Source organism: Notechis scutatus, chromosome 7 (assembly GCF_049901735.1).
Source record: "Notechis scutatus isolate UNSWTSFEM ecotype Mainland chromosome 7, rNotScu1.2, whole genome shotgun sequence".
Taxonomy (NCBI): Eukaryota; Metazoa; Chordata; class Lepidosauria; order Squamata; family Elapidae; genus Notechis; species Notechis scutatus.
The window spans coordinates 3,948,959-3,966,095 of record NC_142015.1 but is presented as its reverse complement, the minus strand read 5'-3'; the positions used below and the strand labels follow the sequence as shown (position 1 = coordinate 3,966,095).

At 44.0% G+C, this 17,137-nt stretch overlaps 1 protein-coding gene across 1 annotated transcript in view; it reads right to left on the bottom strand.

Moving 5' to 3' along the window:
• The window catches only part of IDO2 (indoleamine 2,3-dioxygenase 2), a 30,427-nt gene that overhangs the window by 1,711 nt on the left and 11,579 nt on the right, over positions 1-17,137 (bottom strand). The window contains exons 5-9 of the mRNA XM_026690540.2: positions 16,859-16,873; positions 15,986-16,085; positions 13,156-13,273; positions 8,795-8,846; positions 545-693 (exon numbers count right to left, since the gene is read on the bottom strand). Coding sequence (XP_026546325.1) covers positions 545-693; positions 8,795-8,846; positions 13,156-13,273; positions 15,986-16,085; positions 16,859-16,873 — 434 coding nt within the window. The remainder of the gene's footprint in view (positions 1-544; positions 694-8,794; positions 8,847-13,155; positions 13,274-15,985; positions 16,086-16,858; positions 16,874-17,137) is intronic.

Here is a 17,137-nt window from a genome sequence, read left to right as displayed (position 1 = left end):
GGATCCTGCGTTAACCGTCAGCCCTCAGATGGAGAGTAAACAGCCCCCAGGTCTGGAGTTGGCTGATGAAGAAGAGGAGGAACAGCTGAGTCCAGTGCCTGATGCATAGATGTACAGAAGGCAGAGGAGAGGAGAGCAGCGGAAATCTATGGGCTGGTCCTTGGGACGTTCTGCTGCTAATGAAGCCGCATCCTAGCTCTGGGGATAAAAGGCAGGAGGCAGAGATGAATAGATGTGGCAGACAACTATTCATCTCCGGCAAGGGAGGAAGGGAGGGAGGGAGGGAGGGAGGGAGGGAGGGAGGGAGGGAGGGAGAGAGAGAGAGAGAGAGAGAGAGAGAGAGAGAGAGAGAGAGAGAGAGAGAGGATTTTTTGCCAGGGCTGGTGGAGCTCCTAATAAAGAAAACATCTATTTAACTACAAAGAGTTTGTTGTGTTTGGGAGCCGGGTCAGAACAGTTGGAAGATTTGAAAAACCCACTGGTGTTTTATCCTAGTTTCAGTATAAAATGCCGGATCTAAATGCAAGCAAAGGACAGGTCTTACCACTTTCTTTCTGATGTTGGATACCAAGCAGCTCATCGAAGGCATGCAGGGTGGAGCTCTGAGCCGCACTGCCCCCAGAATATGCCAGAGGTTCTTCGCAAAGGCCTTCATACAGCAGCCCTTCGGGTAACACGGGGTTATCTTTCCAACTGAAAAAGAGAAAAGGCACCAATGGGTTGCACAGGAGAGGACCAACAGATAACCTTCTGGAGCAGCCAATACCCAAGTAAGCAGAAACAGCACCAGCTAATCAATAATAGCAATGGCGCTTAGACTTTATATATCACTTCGCAATGCCTTTACAGCCCTCTCTAAGCGGTTTACAGAGTTAGCAAATTGCCCCCCAACAATCTTGGTCCTCATTTTACCCACCTCAGAAGGATGGAAGGCTGAGTCAACCTTGAGCTGGTCTGGATCAAACTCCTGGCAGTGGGCAGAGTTAGCCTGCCATGCTGCATTCTAACCACTATGCCACCATGGATGGATGGATGGATGGATGGATGGATGGATGGATGGAAGGAAGGAAGGAAGGAAGGAAGGAAGGAAGGAAGGAAGGAAGGAAGGAAGGAAGGGGGTGAGAGGGAGGCAAGGAAGGAAGGAAGGAAGGAAGGAAGGAAGGAAGGAAGGAAGGAAGGAAGGAAGGAATAGCAATAGCACTTAGACTTATATACCGCTTCACAGTGCTTTTACAGCCCTCTCTAAGCCTCTTGCCCCCAACAATCTGGGTCCTAATTTTACCCACCTCGGAAGGATAGAAGGCTGAGTCAACCTTGAGCCTGGTGAGATTCGAACTGCCAAATTGCAGGCAGCCGGCAGTACTGCACTCTCACCACTGTGCCACCAAGGCTAAATCACCTTATCCTCCCAGGACCAGGATAATGGCCCTTGACAGGAAAGAAAAAAGGTTCTCATTTGCTATTTTATTGGCCAATTGGCTTGAACTATCAATAATTCAACCTTTTTTCTGAGCCACGTCCAAATAAATGCCATTTGTTGAACCCTGTTGGGTTTTCAGTGGTCAGCAAAAGTCCAGATTGTTCTAAAATATGGGATCAAGAAGAGCCAAGTCAGTTGCCCACAACCTTAAGATCAACTAGATATTATGTTCCCAATTCAGCTGCTTTCATACATAAAACTTAAACTGGTTCCTGGAGTACTGCATGCTCTGTTTCTGACCGTATATTGAATTCTACACGCATTAACCCAACAAGATGGACACAGACTTTAGAGGATAATTAGGACTGCAGAAAAAAACAATTGCTACCAGCCTGCCTTCCATGGAGGACCTGTATACTGCACAAGTCCAAAAGAGGGATGGGAAAATATTTACAGACCCCTCACATCCCAGACATAAACTGTTTCAACTCCTTCCCCCAAAACGACGCTATAGAGCCCGTGCACACCAGAACAATTAAACACAAGGACAGTTTTTCCCAAATGCCATCACTCTGCTAAACAACAAATTCCCTCAACACTGTCCAACTATTTACAAAGTCTGCATTACTATTACTATTAATCTTCTCATCACTCCTTATCGCCCATCCCCTCCCACTTGTGACTGTATGACTGTAACTTGGTCGCTTGTAGCCTTACAATTTATACTGACTGTTTCCTAGTAGGATCTGATTGCTTGTTGTACCCTATGACGATTATTAAGTGTTGTACCTGATGATTTTTGACTCTTGACGAATGTATCTTTTCTTTTATGTCCAGTGAGAACATTTGCACCAAGACAAATTCCTTGTGAGTCCAATCACACTTGGCCAATAAAGAATTCTATTCTATTCTATTCTATTCTATTCTATTCTATTCTATTCTATTCTATTCTATTCTACTCTACTCTACTCTATTCTATATTCTATTCTATTCTATTCTCAATCCTATTCCTATTCTATTCCTATTCTATTCTATTCTATATTCTATTCTCAATCCTATTCCTATTCTATTCTATATTCTATTCTATATTCTCAATTCTATTCCTATTCCTATTCCTATTCCTATTCCTATTCCTATTCTATTCTATTCTATTCTATTCTATTCTATTCTATTCTATTCTATTCTATTCTATTAAAACAGACTAGCCAGAAAAAAATGAAGATAAGGCCAGCCAAGCATAGCAAACTACACTCTCAGGTTTTAATCTGATCTACTGTTTCTAGCATGGGGTGCCAAACTCAAGGCTCAGGGTGGGCAGCGGATCTGGCCCAAGGGGTGCTTAGATCTGGCCTATGGCCCTGGAAACAATGAAGGACTGGCCTGCAGTGCTTATGCCACCAAAACGTGAGCTCAGGAGGGCTGCACGTGTCCCCTCCCCCACCTACCCCGAGCTCCGTTTTCTTGGCAGAAGATTGCAGGAGGCTGTCAGAGGCCAAAACGGAGCTCGGGAGCCTGTTTTTGCTGGCAGAGCGCTTGGACCACTATAGGTGCCCCTGACATGAGTGACGTCGAGCTGGCCACACGCACCCTTGGCCACGCCCCCCCCCCCAAGTCACACAACCCGGATGTGGCCCTCAATGAAATCGATTTTGACACCCCTGTTCTAGCAGGACTACCAGATTCTGTAACAGCTTTGTTCCCATCTGCCTGCTAAACTCGCAATATTCGTTTTCCTCTTGCCATGTACATCCGAATTAGACTGGGTTGCTTCTCCGTGTCACATAGTATAATGTGAGTATATGCATAAGTCTGTGGTTATTTATTATTTGGTCAGGTTTATGTAGTGCGTATTGGAGGGGGTGACCCCTTTGAGAGCTCTATGCAATGAAACTTCATTTTAATGTATGCCGAGTCATGTACATTTAAAGTGACAATGAAGTTATTCTACCTATTATGTTGCACGACCACAGTATATCTGCAGCAGGAACTGTCTTCACCCCCCCACACTGTTTTGAACCTTTTGGATCTGGGAGGAGGAGGAGGAGGAGGAGGAGGAGGAGGAGGAGGAGGAGGAGGAGGAGGAGGAGGAGGAGGAGGAGGAGGAGGAGGAGGAGGAGGAGAGGAAGAAGAAAAATTAGAAGGAGGAGGATAAGAAGAAGAAGCAAAATTAGAAGGAGGAGGAGGATAAGAGGAAGAAGCAAAATTAGAAGGAGGAGGAGGAGAGGAAGAAGAAAAATTAGAAGGAGGGGAGGAGGAGGAGGAGGAGGAGGAGGAGGAGGAGGAGGAGGAGGAGGAGGAGGAGGAGGAGGAGGAGGAGGATAAGAGGAAGAAGAAAAATTAGAAGGAGGAAGAGGATAAGAGGAAGAAGCAAAGTTAGGAAGGAGGAGGAGGATAAGAGGAAGAAGAAAATTAGAAGGAGGAGGAGAGGAAGAAGCAAAATTAGAAGGAGGAGGAGGATAAGAAGGAAGAAGCAAAATTAGAAGGAGGGGAGGAGGAGGAGGATAAGAGGAAGAAGAAAAATTAGAAGGAGGAAGAGGATAAGAGGAAGAAGCAAAGTTAGGAGGGGAGGAGGAGGAAGAGGAGGATAAGAGGAAGAAGCAAAATTAGAAGGAGGAGGAGGATAAGAGGAAGAAGCAAAATTAGAAGGAGGGGAGGAGGAGGAGGATAAGAGGAAGAAGAAAAATTAGAAGGAGGAGGAGGATAAGAGGAAGAAGCAAAGTTAGGAGGGGAGGAGGAGGAGGATAAGAGGAAGAAGAAAAATTAGAAGGAGGAAGAGGATAAGAGGAAGAAGCAAAGTTAGGAGGGGAGGAGGAGGAAGAGAAGGATAAGAGGAAGAAGCAAAATTAGAAGGAGGAAGAGGATAAGAGGAAGAAGCAAAGTTAGGAGGGGAGGAGGAGGAAGAGGAGGATAAGAGGAAGAAGCAAAATTAGAAGGAGGAGGAGGATAAGAGGAAGAAGCAAAATTAGAAGGAGGGGAGGAGGAGGAGGATAAGAGGAAGAAGAAAAATTAGAAGGAGGAAGAGGATAAGAGGAAGAAGCAAAGTTAGGAGGGGAGGAGGAGGAGGATAAGAGGAAGAAGAAAAATTAGAAGGAGGAAGAGGATAAGAGGAAGAAGCAAAGTTAGGAGGAAGGCAAAGTTAGGAGGAGGAGGAAGAGGAGGATAAGAGGAAGAAGCAAAATTAGAAGGAGGAGGAGGAGGAGAGGAAGAAGCAAAGTTAGGAGGGGAGGAGGAGGAGGAGGATAAGAGGAAGAAGAAAAATTAGAAGGAGGAGGAGGATAAGAGGAAGAAGCAAAGTTAGGAGGGAGGAGGAGGAGGAGGGGGATAAGAGGAAGAAGAAAAATTAGGAGGAGGAGGAGGATAAGAGGAAGGAGCAAAGTTAGGAGGGGAGGAGGAGGAAGAGGAAGATAAGAGGAAGAAGCAAAATTAGAAGGAGGAGGAGGATAAGAGGAAGAAGCAAAATTAGAAGGAGGAGGAGGAGAGGAAGAAGCAAAATTAGAAGGAGGAGGAGGAGGAGGAGGAGGAGGAGGAGGAGGAGGAGGAGGATAAGAGGAAGAAGAAAAATTAGAAGGAGGAGGAGGATAAGAGGAAGAAGCAAAGTTAGGAGGGGAGGAGGAGGAGGGGGATAAGAGGAAGAAGAAAAATTAGGAGGAGGAGGAGGATAAGAGGAAGGAGCAAAGTTAGGAGGGGAGGAGGAGGAGGAGGAGGATAAGAGGAAGAAGCAAAATTAGAAGGAGGAGGAGGAGAGGAAGAAGCAAAATTAGAAGGAGGGGAGGAGGGGGAGGAGGATAAGAGGAAGAAGAAAAATTAGAAGGAGGAGGAGGATAAGAGGAAGAAGCAAAGTTAGGAGGGGAGGAGGAGGAGGAGGATAAGAGGAAGAAGAAAAATTAGAAGGAGGGGAGGAGGAGGAGGAGGAGGAGGATAAGACGAAGAAGCAAAATTAGAAGGAGGAGGAGGAGGATAAGACGAAGAAGCAAAATTAGAAGGAGGAGGAGGAGGAAGAGGAGGGCAGCTTCAGAGCCTCCAATTCCTCTGCCAAGTGAAGCATTTCAAGAGCCACAGATCAACTGCAGGAAGGCTGGTGCTCAGGGGGACTCAAGCTGTGTCCAGCTCATTAGCTGACCTCTGTGCCACCTGCCCTCCTTGCCAGATGTTACCGAAGCACCAACCAAGGAGTGAGCCGGTCTATTTTTAGGCTGCTCTTTGAGTCAAATGCTCACACAGAGCAAAACATAAGCTGCTTCCCAGCAGCTGCTCGGAAGACCCGAGTTGCGCGGAGGCATTTCTCCAAGCAACAGGGCTCTTTTCAAGAGGTGGAGAGGTTGCACTTGGCATGCCACAGCCTCTTTGCCCAGGAATGGGCAATTATGGAGAAGTGCCATGTAGTGTGAACGCGCGCAGCCTCTGCTCAGACCTTTTTCTCCTAAGAGTGAGAAGAAACCCACTGGGGACCTACGTTCTCCATCTCTTCAATGCCAACCTGCAATCCTAATAAAATGAATAGGTGAGCTGGAGACATTCCTTTTATTTCCGATGCTCAGAGGCGAGTTTCTTTGCTATTTAAATCTAAGGCAGAGAGTAACAGCTCCAAGCTGGTGGGCTTTTGTGGCCCCACAACCTCTAAGCCCCTAGAATAGAAATGGAGAAGGCTGTAGAGCAGAGGTCTCATTCTCACGGCCCGCGGGCCAATTGCGGCCTGCAAGACGATATCCTGTGGCCCCCACCGTGATATGAAAGTATAATATTAGTGTATAATATAAATATAAAGTATAATATAAAGTATAATATAAAGTATAATATAAAGTATAATATTATGCGGCCCAGCCTCACCCAGACTCTGCCTCCAGCGGCCCCCAGGTAAATTGTGTTTGAGACCCCTGCTGTAGAGATTTTGTGATATTTAAGGCATGCATTTTATCCCTTTCATTGCACCACGTCTTCAAATTTGTGCTATTTCTGTCTGGGGGAAAAGCAATACGGATGCTTTAATCCTCTGTAAACTTTAATACACCTGTTTCACTTTTTTACATAAACTCATCGACAAATCCTTCCCCCACAAAATGGGCCACTATTCTCCCTAACAGTACAACTACTTATCAAACATTGTTGTGGAATGCAGAGGTAACACAATTTTTCCAAGTGTGTCTGCACAAAACATTCAAAAAGTCAAGTTAATGATGGACATGATGGTACGATCAAAGCTCTGGTCACACCACTAGGGTAGCCACCAGTGATGGGATTCAATTTTTTTTACTACCGTGGTTTGGTAGGCGTGGCAGGGGAAGGTTACTGCAAAATCCCCCTTCCCTCCCCACCCCACTAACCTGCTTTCCAGCTCCGTTCTCCTTTGCAGGGCAACCGAAGAAAACCCAGCCAATCAGCTGGGACTCAGGAGGCGGGGAATAGATGGGGGCGGGGCCAGTCAGAGGTGGGATTTGCCAGTTCTCAGAACTACTCAAAATTTCTGCTACCGGTTCTCCAGAACTGGTCAGAACCAGCTGGATACCACCTCTGCTTGCTACCTTGACATATTTTATCACACTTTGCAGTCACCCCTGCAATTTTATTTCGGATTAGGCAAAGAGAATCGGACAACTGGACTCACCCAATGACAGAATATCCCTTGTTTTTGCTGAGGTCCCAGCCTAAAATAGATCTAGGGGTTCTTGTCTCGTTTGTTCAGTGTTTGTGCTGCTAATATTAAACCAGAAGCCTCATCTTGCGTCAGTCACAAACGTAACCTATTTTTACACTGGCGATTCAGCAACAAGTTCCCTTTGTAGGGATTCTGCAATGCCCAAAGGGAGAAAGTTGCCTTATAGCCAAGTTCTGCTTCCTTCGGAGTATCATTTCTTTCCCTCTCTGCTTCAACACATCCGAATTTTAATGAAGGTTTAATGAGGGACCTTGATTAAGCGAAGGCAACACAATTAGCTAGTGGCCTGGGGAAACCAAACATTAAGGAAGAGATTAAAAAGCCTCCCTCACCCCCAGCCTGTGTTTTGGGCAAGAGAAGGGGTTGTAAAGATTTGGAATTGAGGATGAGCTGGTCAGGGGTGGAATTCATCCATTCTCCTCCTTCGCTGATGATCCAGGCACTTTCTCAAAGCAACACTAAGGAAGTTAGGGAAGAACTCATCTAATTCAGATTTTGATGCAAATTCTGCACAGTTCACACATTCGAAGTGGAGCAACAAATGAAGGCATCCTTTGGGCTGAAATCTGTCCGCTCACACCGAAGGGTGGTGCTTGTAGGGTCAAAATAATGGGGTAGGAAAACATATATATTAATGGAAAATGCAGGCCAAAGAACTGGGTGAGATGAATGGTTGCTCAAGAAGAAGGGGGGGGGGAGGGAGGGAGGGAGGGAGGGAGGGAGAAGGAGGAAGGAAGGAAGGAAGGAAGGAAAGGAAGGAAGGAAGGAGAGAGGAAGGGAGGAAAAGGAAGGAAGGACGGACATTTAATCCTGAGAAATTCCTTCCAAACAGATAGGAAAGAAGGAAGGAGAGAGAGAGGAGGGGAAGAGGGAGGGAGGGAGGAGAGAGGGAGGGAGGGAGGGAGGGGAGGGAGGGAGGGAGGAAGGAAGGAAGGAAGGAAGGAAGGAAGGAAGGAAGGAAGGAAGGAAGGAAGGAAGGAAGGAAGGAAGGAAGGAAAAGGAAGGAAGGAAGGGACGGACATTTAATCCTGAGAAATTCCTTCCAAACAGATAGGAAAGAAGGAAGGAGAGAGAGAGGGAGGGGGAAAGATGGAGGGAGGGAGGGAGGGAGGGAGGGAGGGAGGGAGGAAGGAAGGAAGGAAGGAAGGAAGGAAGGAAGGAAGGAAGGAAGGAAGGAAGGAAGGAAGGAGAAAAGATGGAAGGGAAGAAAACAAAAAGAGAGAAGAGGAAAGAAGGAAGGAAGGAAGGAAGGAAGGAAGGAAGGAAGGAAGGAAGGAAGGAAGGAAGGAAGGAAGGAAGGAAGGAGAGAGGAAGGGGGGAAAGGAAGGAAGGAAGGACGGACATTTAATCCTGAGAAATTCCTTCCAAACAGATAGGAAAGAAGGAAGGAGAGAGAGAGGGAGGGGGAAAGAGGGAGGGAGGGAGGAAGGAAGTTAGTTGAGTCCCGAGATACCCCTCCCAAACAGATGGAAGAGCTTTGTAGCCACATGTATCACTTGGGAATAAATGCTCTGAAAATTGTGAAAAGGAATAGCACATCCCTAAGGAAAATGGTAGAAGGAACCCTTGTTTGCCACGTCTAATCGGGTCAATTCTTGGAGAACAAGGAAAGCCCCCAATTCAGTTGGCATTGTGGGTCTTCTCAATATCAACAAGTTGCTCCTCTCTGTGGTTCTGCTTGGAAAATACTTTTAAAGCCAAAGGAATATAGCTGTACTTACCCAGAAAAAAATATTCTTGTCACTCCATAAAATACTGAAGGATCAACGTGATCTAGGAATCAAAAGCACACAAAGATCAGATCCATTTGCAGGATATACTTAGTGAGGGCAAGGTTAAGTATAAATGTAACATTTGACACTTGGTCAAGAAAAACCGAATGCGCAAATGTAAAATAGGTGGTACCTGGCTCAACAGCAGTGCTGTGAGACAGAGAGTGCAGAGAAGAGCAACAAAGATAATTTTTAGGGCTCTGGAGGCTAAAACATATTGTTAGGAATAACATGGTTACCTAACTTAGTTTGGGTAAAATAATATATATAAACTATGTTAGTGAGTTTAAGTGTGTGTATCACTTTAACTGCAGACCATGTATTTTGGGTGCGGTTGTAAAATCACCATAAGAGGGAGCAAGAGAGCTCACTGTTTGCTGGTTTACTGGATTCCTCGCTGACGATGATGGATTGTTAACTGCGTGTTATTTGCTGTTGCTGAAGGAAGAAAGGAGGTTTTTACTTCTTCTTATCTCTACTGCGAAGAGATAAATTACTGGACTTATATTAGTAAGTTTAATGACCTCTTTTTCGACACTGGACTTTGCAACTGATTAATCCCCGGACGGACTGAACTTAGTGTATGATATATGGACTGTTTGACTATGCATATAAATCTTACTGGAATAAACTATTTAACTAGCACTGTGTATCTGTTTTACTGAGTGTAAACTACAACAACGTTTATCTCACATATTTGCCTGCCTGCCTGACTGCCCTGCAGGTTCTGCTAGGGTGTATATCCCTAACACATATGACGAACGGTTGCAAGAGTTGGATATGTCTAGTCAAACAAAGAGAAGGACTGGGGATGACATGATAGCAGCCTTCCAATGTTTGAAGGGCTCTTATGGAGACCTATTAGAGCCGACTTATTCTCCAAAGCACCTGAGGCCAAGACAAGAAGTAACGGATGGAAAAATCATTAAATAGAGATCCAACCTAGAACTAAGGAGAAATCTTCTGTCAGTGAGAACGATTAACCAGAGGAACGAATTGCCTTCAGACATTGTGGGTGCTCCATCACCGGACATTTTAAAGAAGAGACTGGACAGTCATTTGTCCGGATTGATATAGCATCTCCTGCTTGAGCCGAAAACCTTCCCAGGTCCCTTTCAGCTCTGTTACTCTGTAAATCTGTATGCCTGCTCTATGGAACCATCAAATATGGCTGCTGTTTGTTTTCTATTGAAAACAGAGGGGATGTCTGTCCTAACCACAATTATATTTGTTAAGGTAATGAAGATTTAATAGCTGATCAGCTGCTGTAAGCCAAGATGATGATGAATCAGCAGAGTACTGCCACTTTAAGAAGCTGTCTATATAAGGGAGGCCATGTGAGGATATCTCTCTCTCTCCTTGTGTTCTATCTCCATTATAGTTCTCTGTGTGATTGCCTAGTATTTGCCTAGAGCATTTATGTATGTATATAGCAGTCTTGTATATAAACCACTGTTAAACGACAAAGCTTCTATGTCCTGTGTTTTGCTCCTGGGTTGTCTCACAATAGTAGTCCCGCTGTAAACACTCTGACAATATTGTTATGTTATGATGTGATGTAATGTAATGTAATGTAATGTAATGTAATGTAATGTAATGTAATGTTATGTTATGTTGTTATGTTATGTTATGTTATGTTATGTTATGTTATGTTATGTTATGTTATGTTATGTTATGTTATGTTATGTTATGTTATGTTATGTTATTATATGATTCTAGGTAGAGGCAGATATTTCTCTCTCTGGGCACAATGAGAATATATCTGCTGAACAAAACTCCGCATTGGTGACAGGAAAGGCATCTGGCCAGTAAAACACTCCGCCAGCTCCATTCACTGGCCCAGACTCCATCCCGCAAAGGATTATAGGGTTGTTAAAAGAAGATGATTATTATATTATATTATTCAATGCAAAATCTGTTGCTCATTTTCTACACAGGGCATGACTACAACTGGTTCTGCTCCCCGTGAGAAATGAAGCAGTCTGGTTTGTAAAGATCTCTTTTTATTATTATTATTGACCTTGAGATGTGAACCCAATGCAGCGCTGAGACTGGAGGCAGGACTGCCTAGGAGAGAGGCCAACATGTGGAAATCAATTCTATTCATTTGGCTAAGCCTCCATCTAGCCCCAGTGGGACTGCTTTCACTAATCGCAAGAGATAATTACAGAACTAAACGTTGGGCAAATCTTACAACATCAAAGGCTTTGTTAATATCAAGGCTGCAAAAAGGCCAAGAAAATAACCAAGCGATGAATCAACAATATTGAGCCACAATACTGTGATTCAGAAGTGGGATCTGTCAAGCACGGAGGGAAATTCAAAGGTTCATCGCGGCATTAAAGATTTACTCTCTCTCTCTCTCCTGTCACCACGACTGATGCTCTTTGTCTAGAAATCTTTTTAATGTTCTCCCCTGAGCAACCCTGGAGGGCAGATTCAGCAAAATGATTTTATGACTAAAATTATCTCTGTGCAATTCAGGCACAATTAGAATCCATGGGCTATATATATATTTTTTCTCTCTCTTGTTTTATTCTGGGTTGAGATTAAGAAAAATTCGACTGCATCATTTAAAAAAAAAAAATCAAAACACAGGAGTCTTACATAAGCATATGTAAGCCGTGGTGGCACAATGGTTAGAATGCAGTATTGCAGGCTATTTCTGCTGACTGCCAAGAGTTCGATCCTCAATCAGAATAGAGCTGGAAGGGACCTTGGAGGTCTTCTAGTCCAACCCCTGCTTAAGCAGGAGACCCTATACCATTTCAGACAAGTGACTGTCCAGTCTCTTCTTTAAAACCTCCAGTGATGGAGCACCCATGATTTCTGGTGGCAAGCTGTTCCACCGGTTAATTGTCCTCACTGTTAGGACATTTCTCCTTAATTCCAGATTGCTTCTCTCCTTGATCAGTTTCCATCCATTGTTTCTTGTCTCGCCTTCTGGTGCTTTGGAGAATAATTTGACCCCCTCTTTTTTGGGGCAGCCCCTCAAAATACTGGAATTCTGCTGTCATGTCATCCCTAATTCTTCTTTTCTCTAGATTAGCCAAACCCAAATCCTGCAACCATTCTTCACATGTTTTAGTCTCCAGGCTTTTAATTATCTTAGTTGCTCTCCTTTGCACTTTTTCCAAAGTCTCAACATCTTTTTTTGTAACATGGTGACCAGCTCAAGGTTGACTCAGCCTTCCATCCTTCTGAGGTCAGTCAAATGAGGACCCAGATTGTTGGGGATAATATGCTGACTCTAAACCACTTAGAGAGGGCTGTAAAGCAATGTGAAGCAGTATATAAGTCTGCTATTGCTATTTCTTTCTTTCTTTCTTTCTTTCTTTCTTTCTTTCTTTCTTTCTTTCTTTCTTTCTTTCTTTCTCTTTCTTTCTTTTCTTCCTTCCTTCCTTCCTCCCTCCCTCTTTTTTTCCCTTTCTATCTTTTTCCTCCCTCCCTCCCTCCCTCCTTTCTTCCTTCCCCTTCCTTCCTACCTACCTTCCCCTTTCTTCCTCCCTCCCTCTTTCTTTCTTTCTTTTTCCCTCCCTCCCTCCCTCCTTCCTCCCTTCCTGTCATTGTGGCACAGTGGTTAGAATGGAGTATTGCAGGATAACGCTGCCAACTGCCAGCAATTCAATCCTGACCAGCTCAAGGTTGACTCAGCCTTCCATCCTTCCGAGGTTAGTAAAATGTGGGGCCAGATTGTTGGTGAGAATATGCTGACTGTAAACCACTTAGAGAGGGCTGCAAAGCACCGTGAAGCAGTATATAAGTCTAAATGCTATTGCTATATAAGTACATATCAGAGGGGGCACATTTTATTGAAGAAGACATGAACAAACAAATCAATGATAAAGAGAGAGAGAGAGAGAGTTACAGCAGCAATTGAGAATATCAGTTTTGTAGAAGGTTGTGGGCCAGTGTGTTCTGGACCCCAACTGGCTTGGAATATCTGCTTCTTTTTGTATCAACTTCTGTATAACACTATCTTGCATTTAATGCTAAACATTCTTTGTCCCTCTTATATATTTTTAAAGAATCATTTTGAAAGCATCCAATCAATTGCGAAGAAGAATGAGCCATCCTAATCAATCTCAGATGAGCCGTAAGGAATAAAACATTAATCTTCTCTTAAAGTTGATGTTTCTAAATATGAACATTTTTTTTATTGCCAACTCATGAAGAAGAGATTGGACACCCAATCTGGAATGGTGTCAACTTTCCTGCTCGAGCAAGGGGTGGGACTAGAAGACCTCCGAGGTCCCTTCCCATTCTGATGCTCTATCTACATCTAAGTGTGTGGGGAATCACAGGCTTACCATGCATTTTCTTCAGAGTTTTGGTCATTTCTTGAAGTGTGTTTGTCACTTCTTGCAATGCTTCAGCCAGGATTTTGTCATTTGGCTGAAGAAGTCCATTCACCGCTTTGGCAATTGCCTGCAGGAAACGAGAGAGCTGTGTTTAAATTTACATGCCACCCGATTCCTTGCAGAAATGTTAAATTGCCTTGCAGGAATCCATTGGCTTCATTATAGCTTTCCATTTTGCTGGTTCCATCATCATCATCATTATTATTATTATTATTATTATTATTATTATTATTATTATTATTATTATTATTATTATTATTGCCTTGAATCATTTTACAGATCACCCAGAGAAATGTGTTCATTTTCCCTACCGTAGGCAGAATTCTACTTCGCTTGTTGCAGAAGTCAAAGTTTCTAGCATGTGAGCCAACGCTGGATTCATATGACCAGTGGTGGGATTCAGCCAGTTCGCACCACTTCAGGAGAACTGGTTGTTGACTTTCTGAACAGCTTGGTAAACTGGTTGTTGGAAGGAATCATTAGGGCAGAGAGCCGGTTGTTAAATGATTTGAATCCCACCACTGCATATGACTCTTAACAAGGATGAACAGGACACATTTGCTTCGTTTACAGAGCATGCTGGGCCCAGGGGTGGAATTCTACTGATTTGGACCAGGTCTCTAGAACGGTTGTTACAATTCTGCAAAGTTCGGAGAACCGGCAAATCACACCACTGGCCTGAGAGCAGAGCTGAACCTTCCTTAGGACTGAAGCGTCTGTTTTTCAGTGCAGACTCAGGCAGCAGATTGCAGATAGATAGATCTCTAAGTGAACCTGTGATTCTGCAAGCAACTCAATCTGCCTGCCTACTTTGCCTCGTTTTGGATAAAAGTTGCTCTTTTTTAATGAAAAAATTCAATATTGACATAAATATTCACAGACTATACAGAAGCCTGTTGATGGCAGATGAGATTCTGCCGAAACGTTGCTACAACTTTAAAAGCACAACTGTAATGACGTGGGAAAATACCAGAACAAAGCTGAATACCATACAAATATTTACAATATTTACATACAAGCCACGCCCATCCATGCACATGACCACCAAGCCACACCCACAAATTAGGGCACGCCCACAAAACTGGTTTGTTGAGAAATTTGAATCCCACCCCTGGGATCCTCCTCAACATGTCAAGGTATTATATTAGAACAGGCCCCATGGAGTACTTAGATCTGGCCCATGGGGTCACCCTGAAAACAGCAAAGGACCAGCTCGCAGTGCCTCTGCAGGTGAAAACAGATCTTGGGAGCCATTTCACTGGCACTCAGGCCACCGTAGGCACCTCACACACAACTGACATCGAACTGGCCATGCCCACCCTGTGTCAGCTTTGGGACCCATATTTTATTTAGAAGCTTCCGGGCTGCCACATTTTAGAGCCTGGGAATTTGGGAGGGGGGATTTCATGGAGAGGTGGAAGTTTAGACATAACATTCTCCTCATAAGGTCAAGGACAAGTTACCCTGCACCCGGAAAAGGAGTGGTTGGAGGAATGTCTCCAGTTGGAACGATCGGTGACTGGATCATGTGATGGGTGCAGGGGATGGATTTTGAATTTCAGTTACGAAGGGAAAACACGGATCTCTCCGATGTTTCCAATATGACAATTCTAATAAAATGGAAGTTTGAAAAAAAATGCTTGCCTCGGAGTTTGTTGGGTTGGAGTTTGTTACTTGGAATGCTGACATCCTGCCCATGCCCACCCAATCTCCCCCCAAGGTCAAACACAACCCTGATGTGGCCCTCAATAAAACTGAGTTTTGACACCCCTGTATTAGAACTTAATGTGATGACTATGTTGAGACTGGTTGGATTCCCACTATCTGCTAAATTACAGGCCACCAACTTGTTTTAACCTAGTCTAGCTTGTTAGGTGAATTGTCATGCCCTTGTTGGAGTCTGATTCTGAGGGGGAGATGGAGCAGCTGACAGGGAGTGGGAGTGTGGCTCCGGTGGCTGTGGAGGAAACGAGAGAAGGGCACAGTCTGGCTGGGCATTCAGAGGAAGACCCAGGGCCACCCCTCTCCATCCTAGGGCACGCAGGGAGGAACGGAGAAGGGAGCAACATGGCTTACAGGAGAGAAAAAGGCCCTGATCCCTTTCATTAGTTGCAGCTGGGAGAACAGGATATAAGTGGGGCGTTTGCAAACAGCTCCTTGCTGGAAGCAAAGCGTGAATTATCTTGGTCAAGCCTTATCTGGGTTTTGGCGTCCTCTCAACTGTGAGTTTTGCATTATCCTTTGAAAGTCTGCAATTTACATCCTGGCCTGTCGTGTTAATTATTTCAATGTGATTTGTGTTTTTGTTTTTTTTTTTAATTTCTAATTATCTTTACTTTGGGTTCAGACTGCATTTCTGCCCTTTGTAGACTGTTTTTTGAAGAGTTTGATCTCCAGCCAATGATAACTGGACATAGGGGGCCACCTTGGAGGCATTAAAGAGAATTTATTCTACTTTGGTGACTTTGTTATTTTTGTGTCACGCCCCAGGACATCACATGAACTCAACTCAGGTCATCAATCATACTCTCCAGTTTGAATGTTGCGCAGCAAATCCGGTCACCTGGAAACTATCTATGAAAACATCCATGGAATATAGTTTTGGTTTTGCAAGCTGCTATACTAGTCCCTCCTCCCTTTCTGTTGGCAACTCTAAAAAGACCAGATAAATATTTTATGAGTTGACAGTGCTTTCCCGATTAGCCAGAATGCTGGGGAATGCTCTCCTCAACCCCTTACAAAAACAAACATTGATCATTAATTTAGGGTAAAACTAGACCTTGAGTCCTGGTGCAGCAACTTTCTCTGCCAGTAAACTGACAAGGATGAACCCAACTGTACTTTTCCCTCCAGGAAAGGTCACAATGGGCTCCAGATTCCTGCGAAGAGAACAAGATCAAAAGTCTAGGAAAGGAAGTAGAAGTGTTTATTAGTGCTTTCAAGGGAGAGGTTGCTCCTCCGAAAAAGCCCACGGTGCATACAAAACAACAGATCTATATAAACTGCGCACAATCTCTTTCATTGCTTCCATTCACAGCTTGGCAAGTTTTGACAATCCTTCAAAAAAAAAATATCCACACTGCCTGTTTGACACAGGAACATAGAAACAAATGTAGGTGACTTCCCCCCCCCCCCACATCAATGACCCTGTTTCTTTATAAGTAACTTAAAAAGGGAAGCGTAACAGTGAAAAGTGGCACCGAAATAAACCAGAACCACTGAAGGCATACCTCAATTTTGCATTAGATTAGAATTCCAGTAAAGAATCATAAGCCAAGGAAAAACAAAGCTACGTGAAATAAATAGTCAGATGAACCTTGGGTTTCAGCGATGGCCTGGAAAGGAGGCAAGCTACTTGCTAAACAAACCATTTCTGGTTAGTTCTGCCATTTGTGCTCGAGATGAAAGCTGCAACCTACCCACAAGCAGCTGTTTGATGGAGAAGGATGATTCTCCCAAATCTCAGTTTTCTATTCCCTGGGAGCATAACTGGCAAAAATAGGAGCTGTGAACAATGTAAACAGAAACTGTCTTCCTAAAAGTAGCAGCTGTTTGACTTCAAACAGCCTGAAAATTGACTCCAAGGTGATAACTAAATTAATCTTGTCCTGCAAAAAAAGAAAAAAGAAAACAGGGATTCTCAAAGACTTACTCAATTTCCAGCCGCCTTGGAGAAATTGAGGTGACATCCGCCAACATACCCAAGGAAGCAAAATGAAGAGATGAAATCAACTGAAGGTTAAAGTCCATCATGATACAGCTGTGCTTTTAACAACAACATACCCCCACCTGTGCATTTCATATACAGAGCAATATGTATACATGAGCAAGCAGATCTAGACTACAAACATTTAGGCAAATCTGTCAGATGTTTACAGCAATAGCACTTAGACTTATTTATATACTGCTTCACGGTGCTTTTACAGCCCTC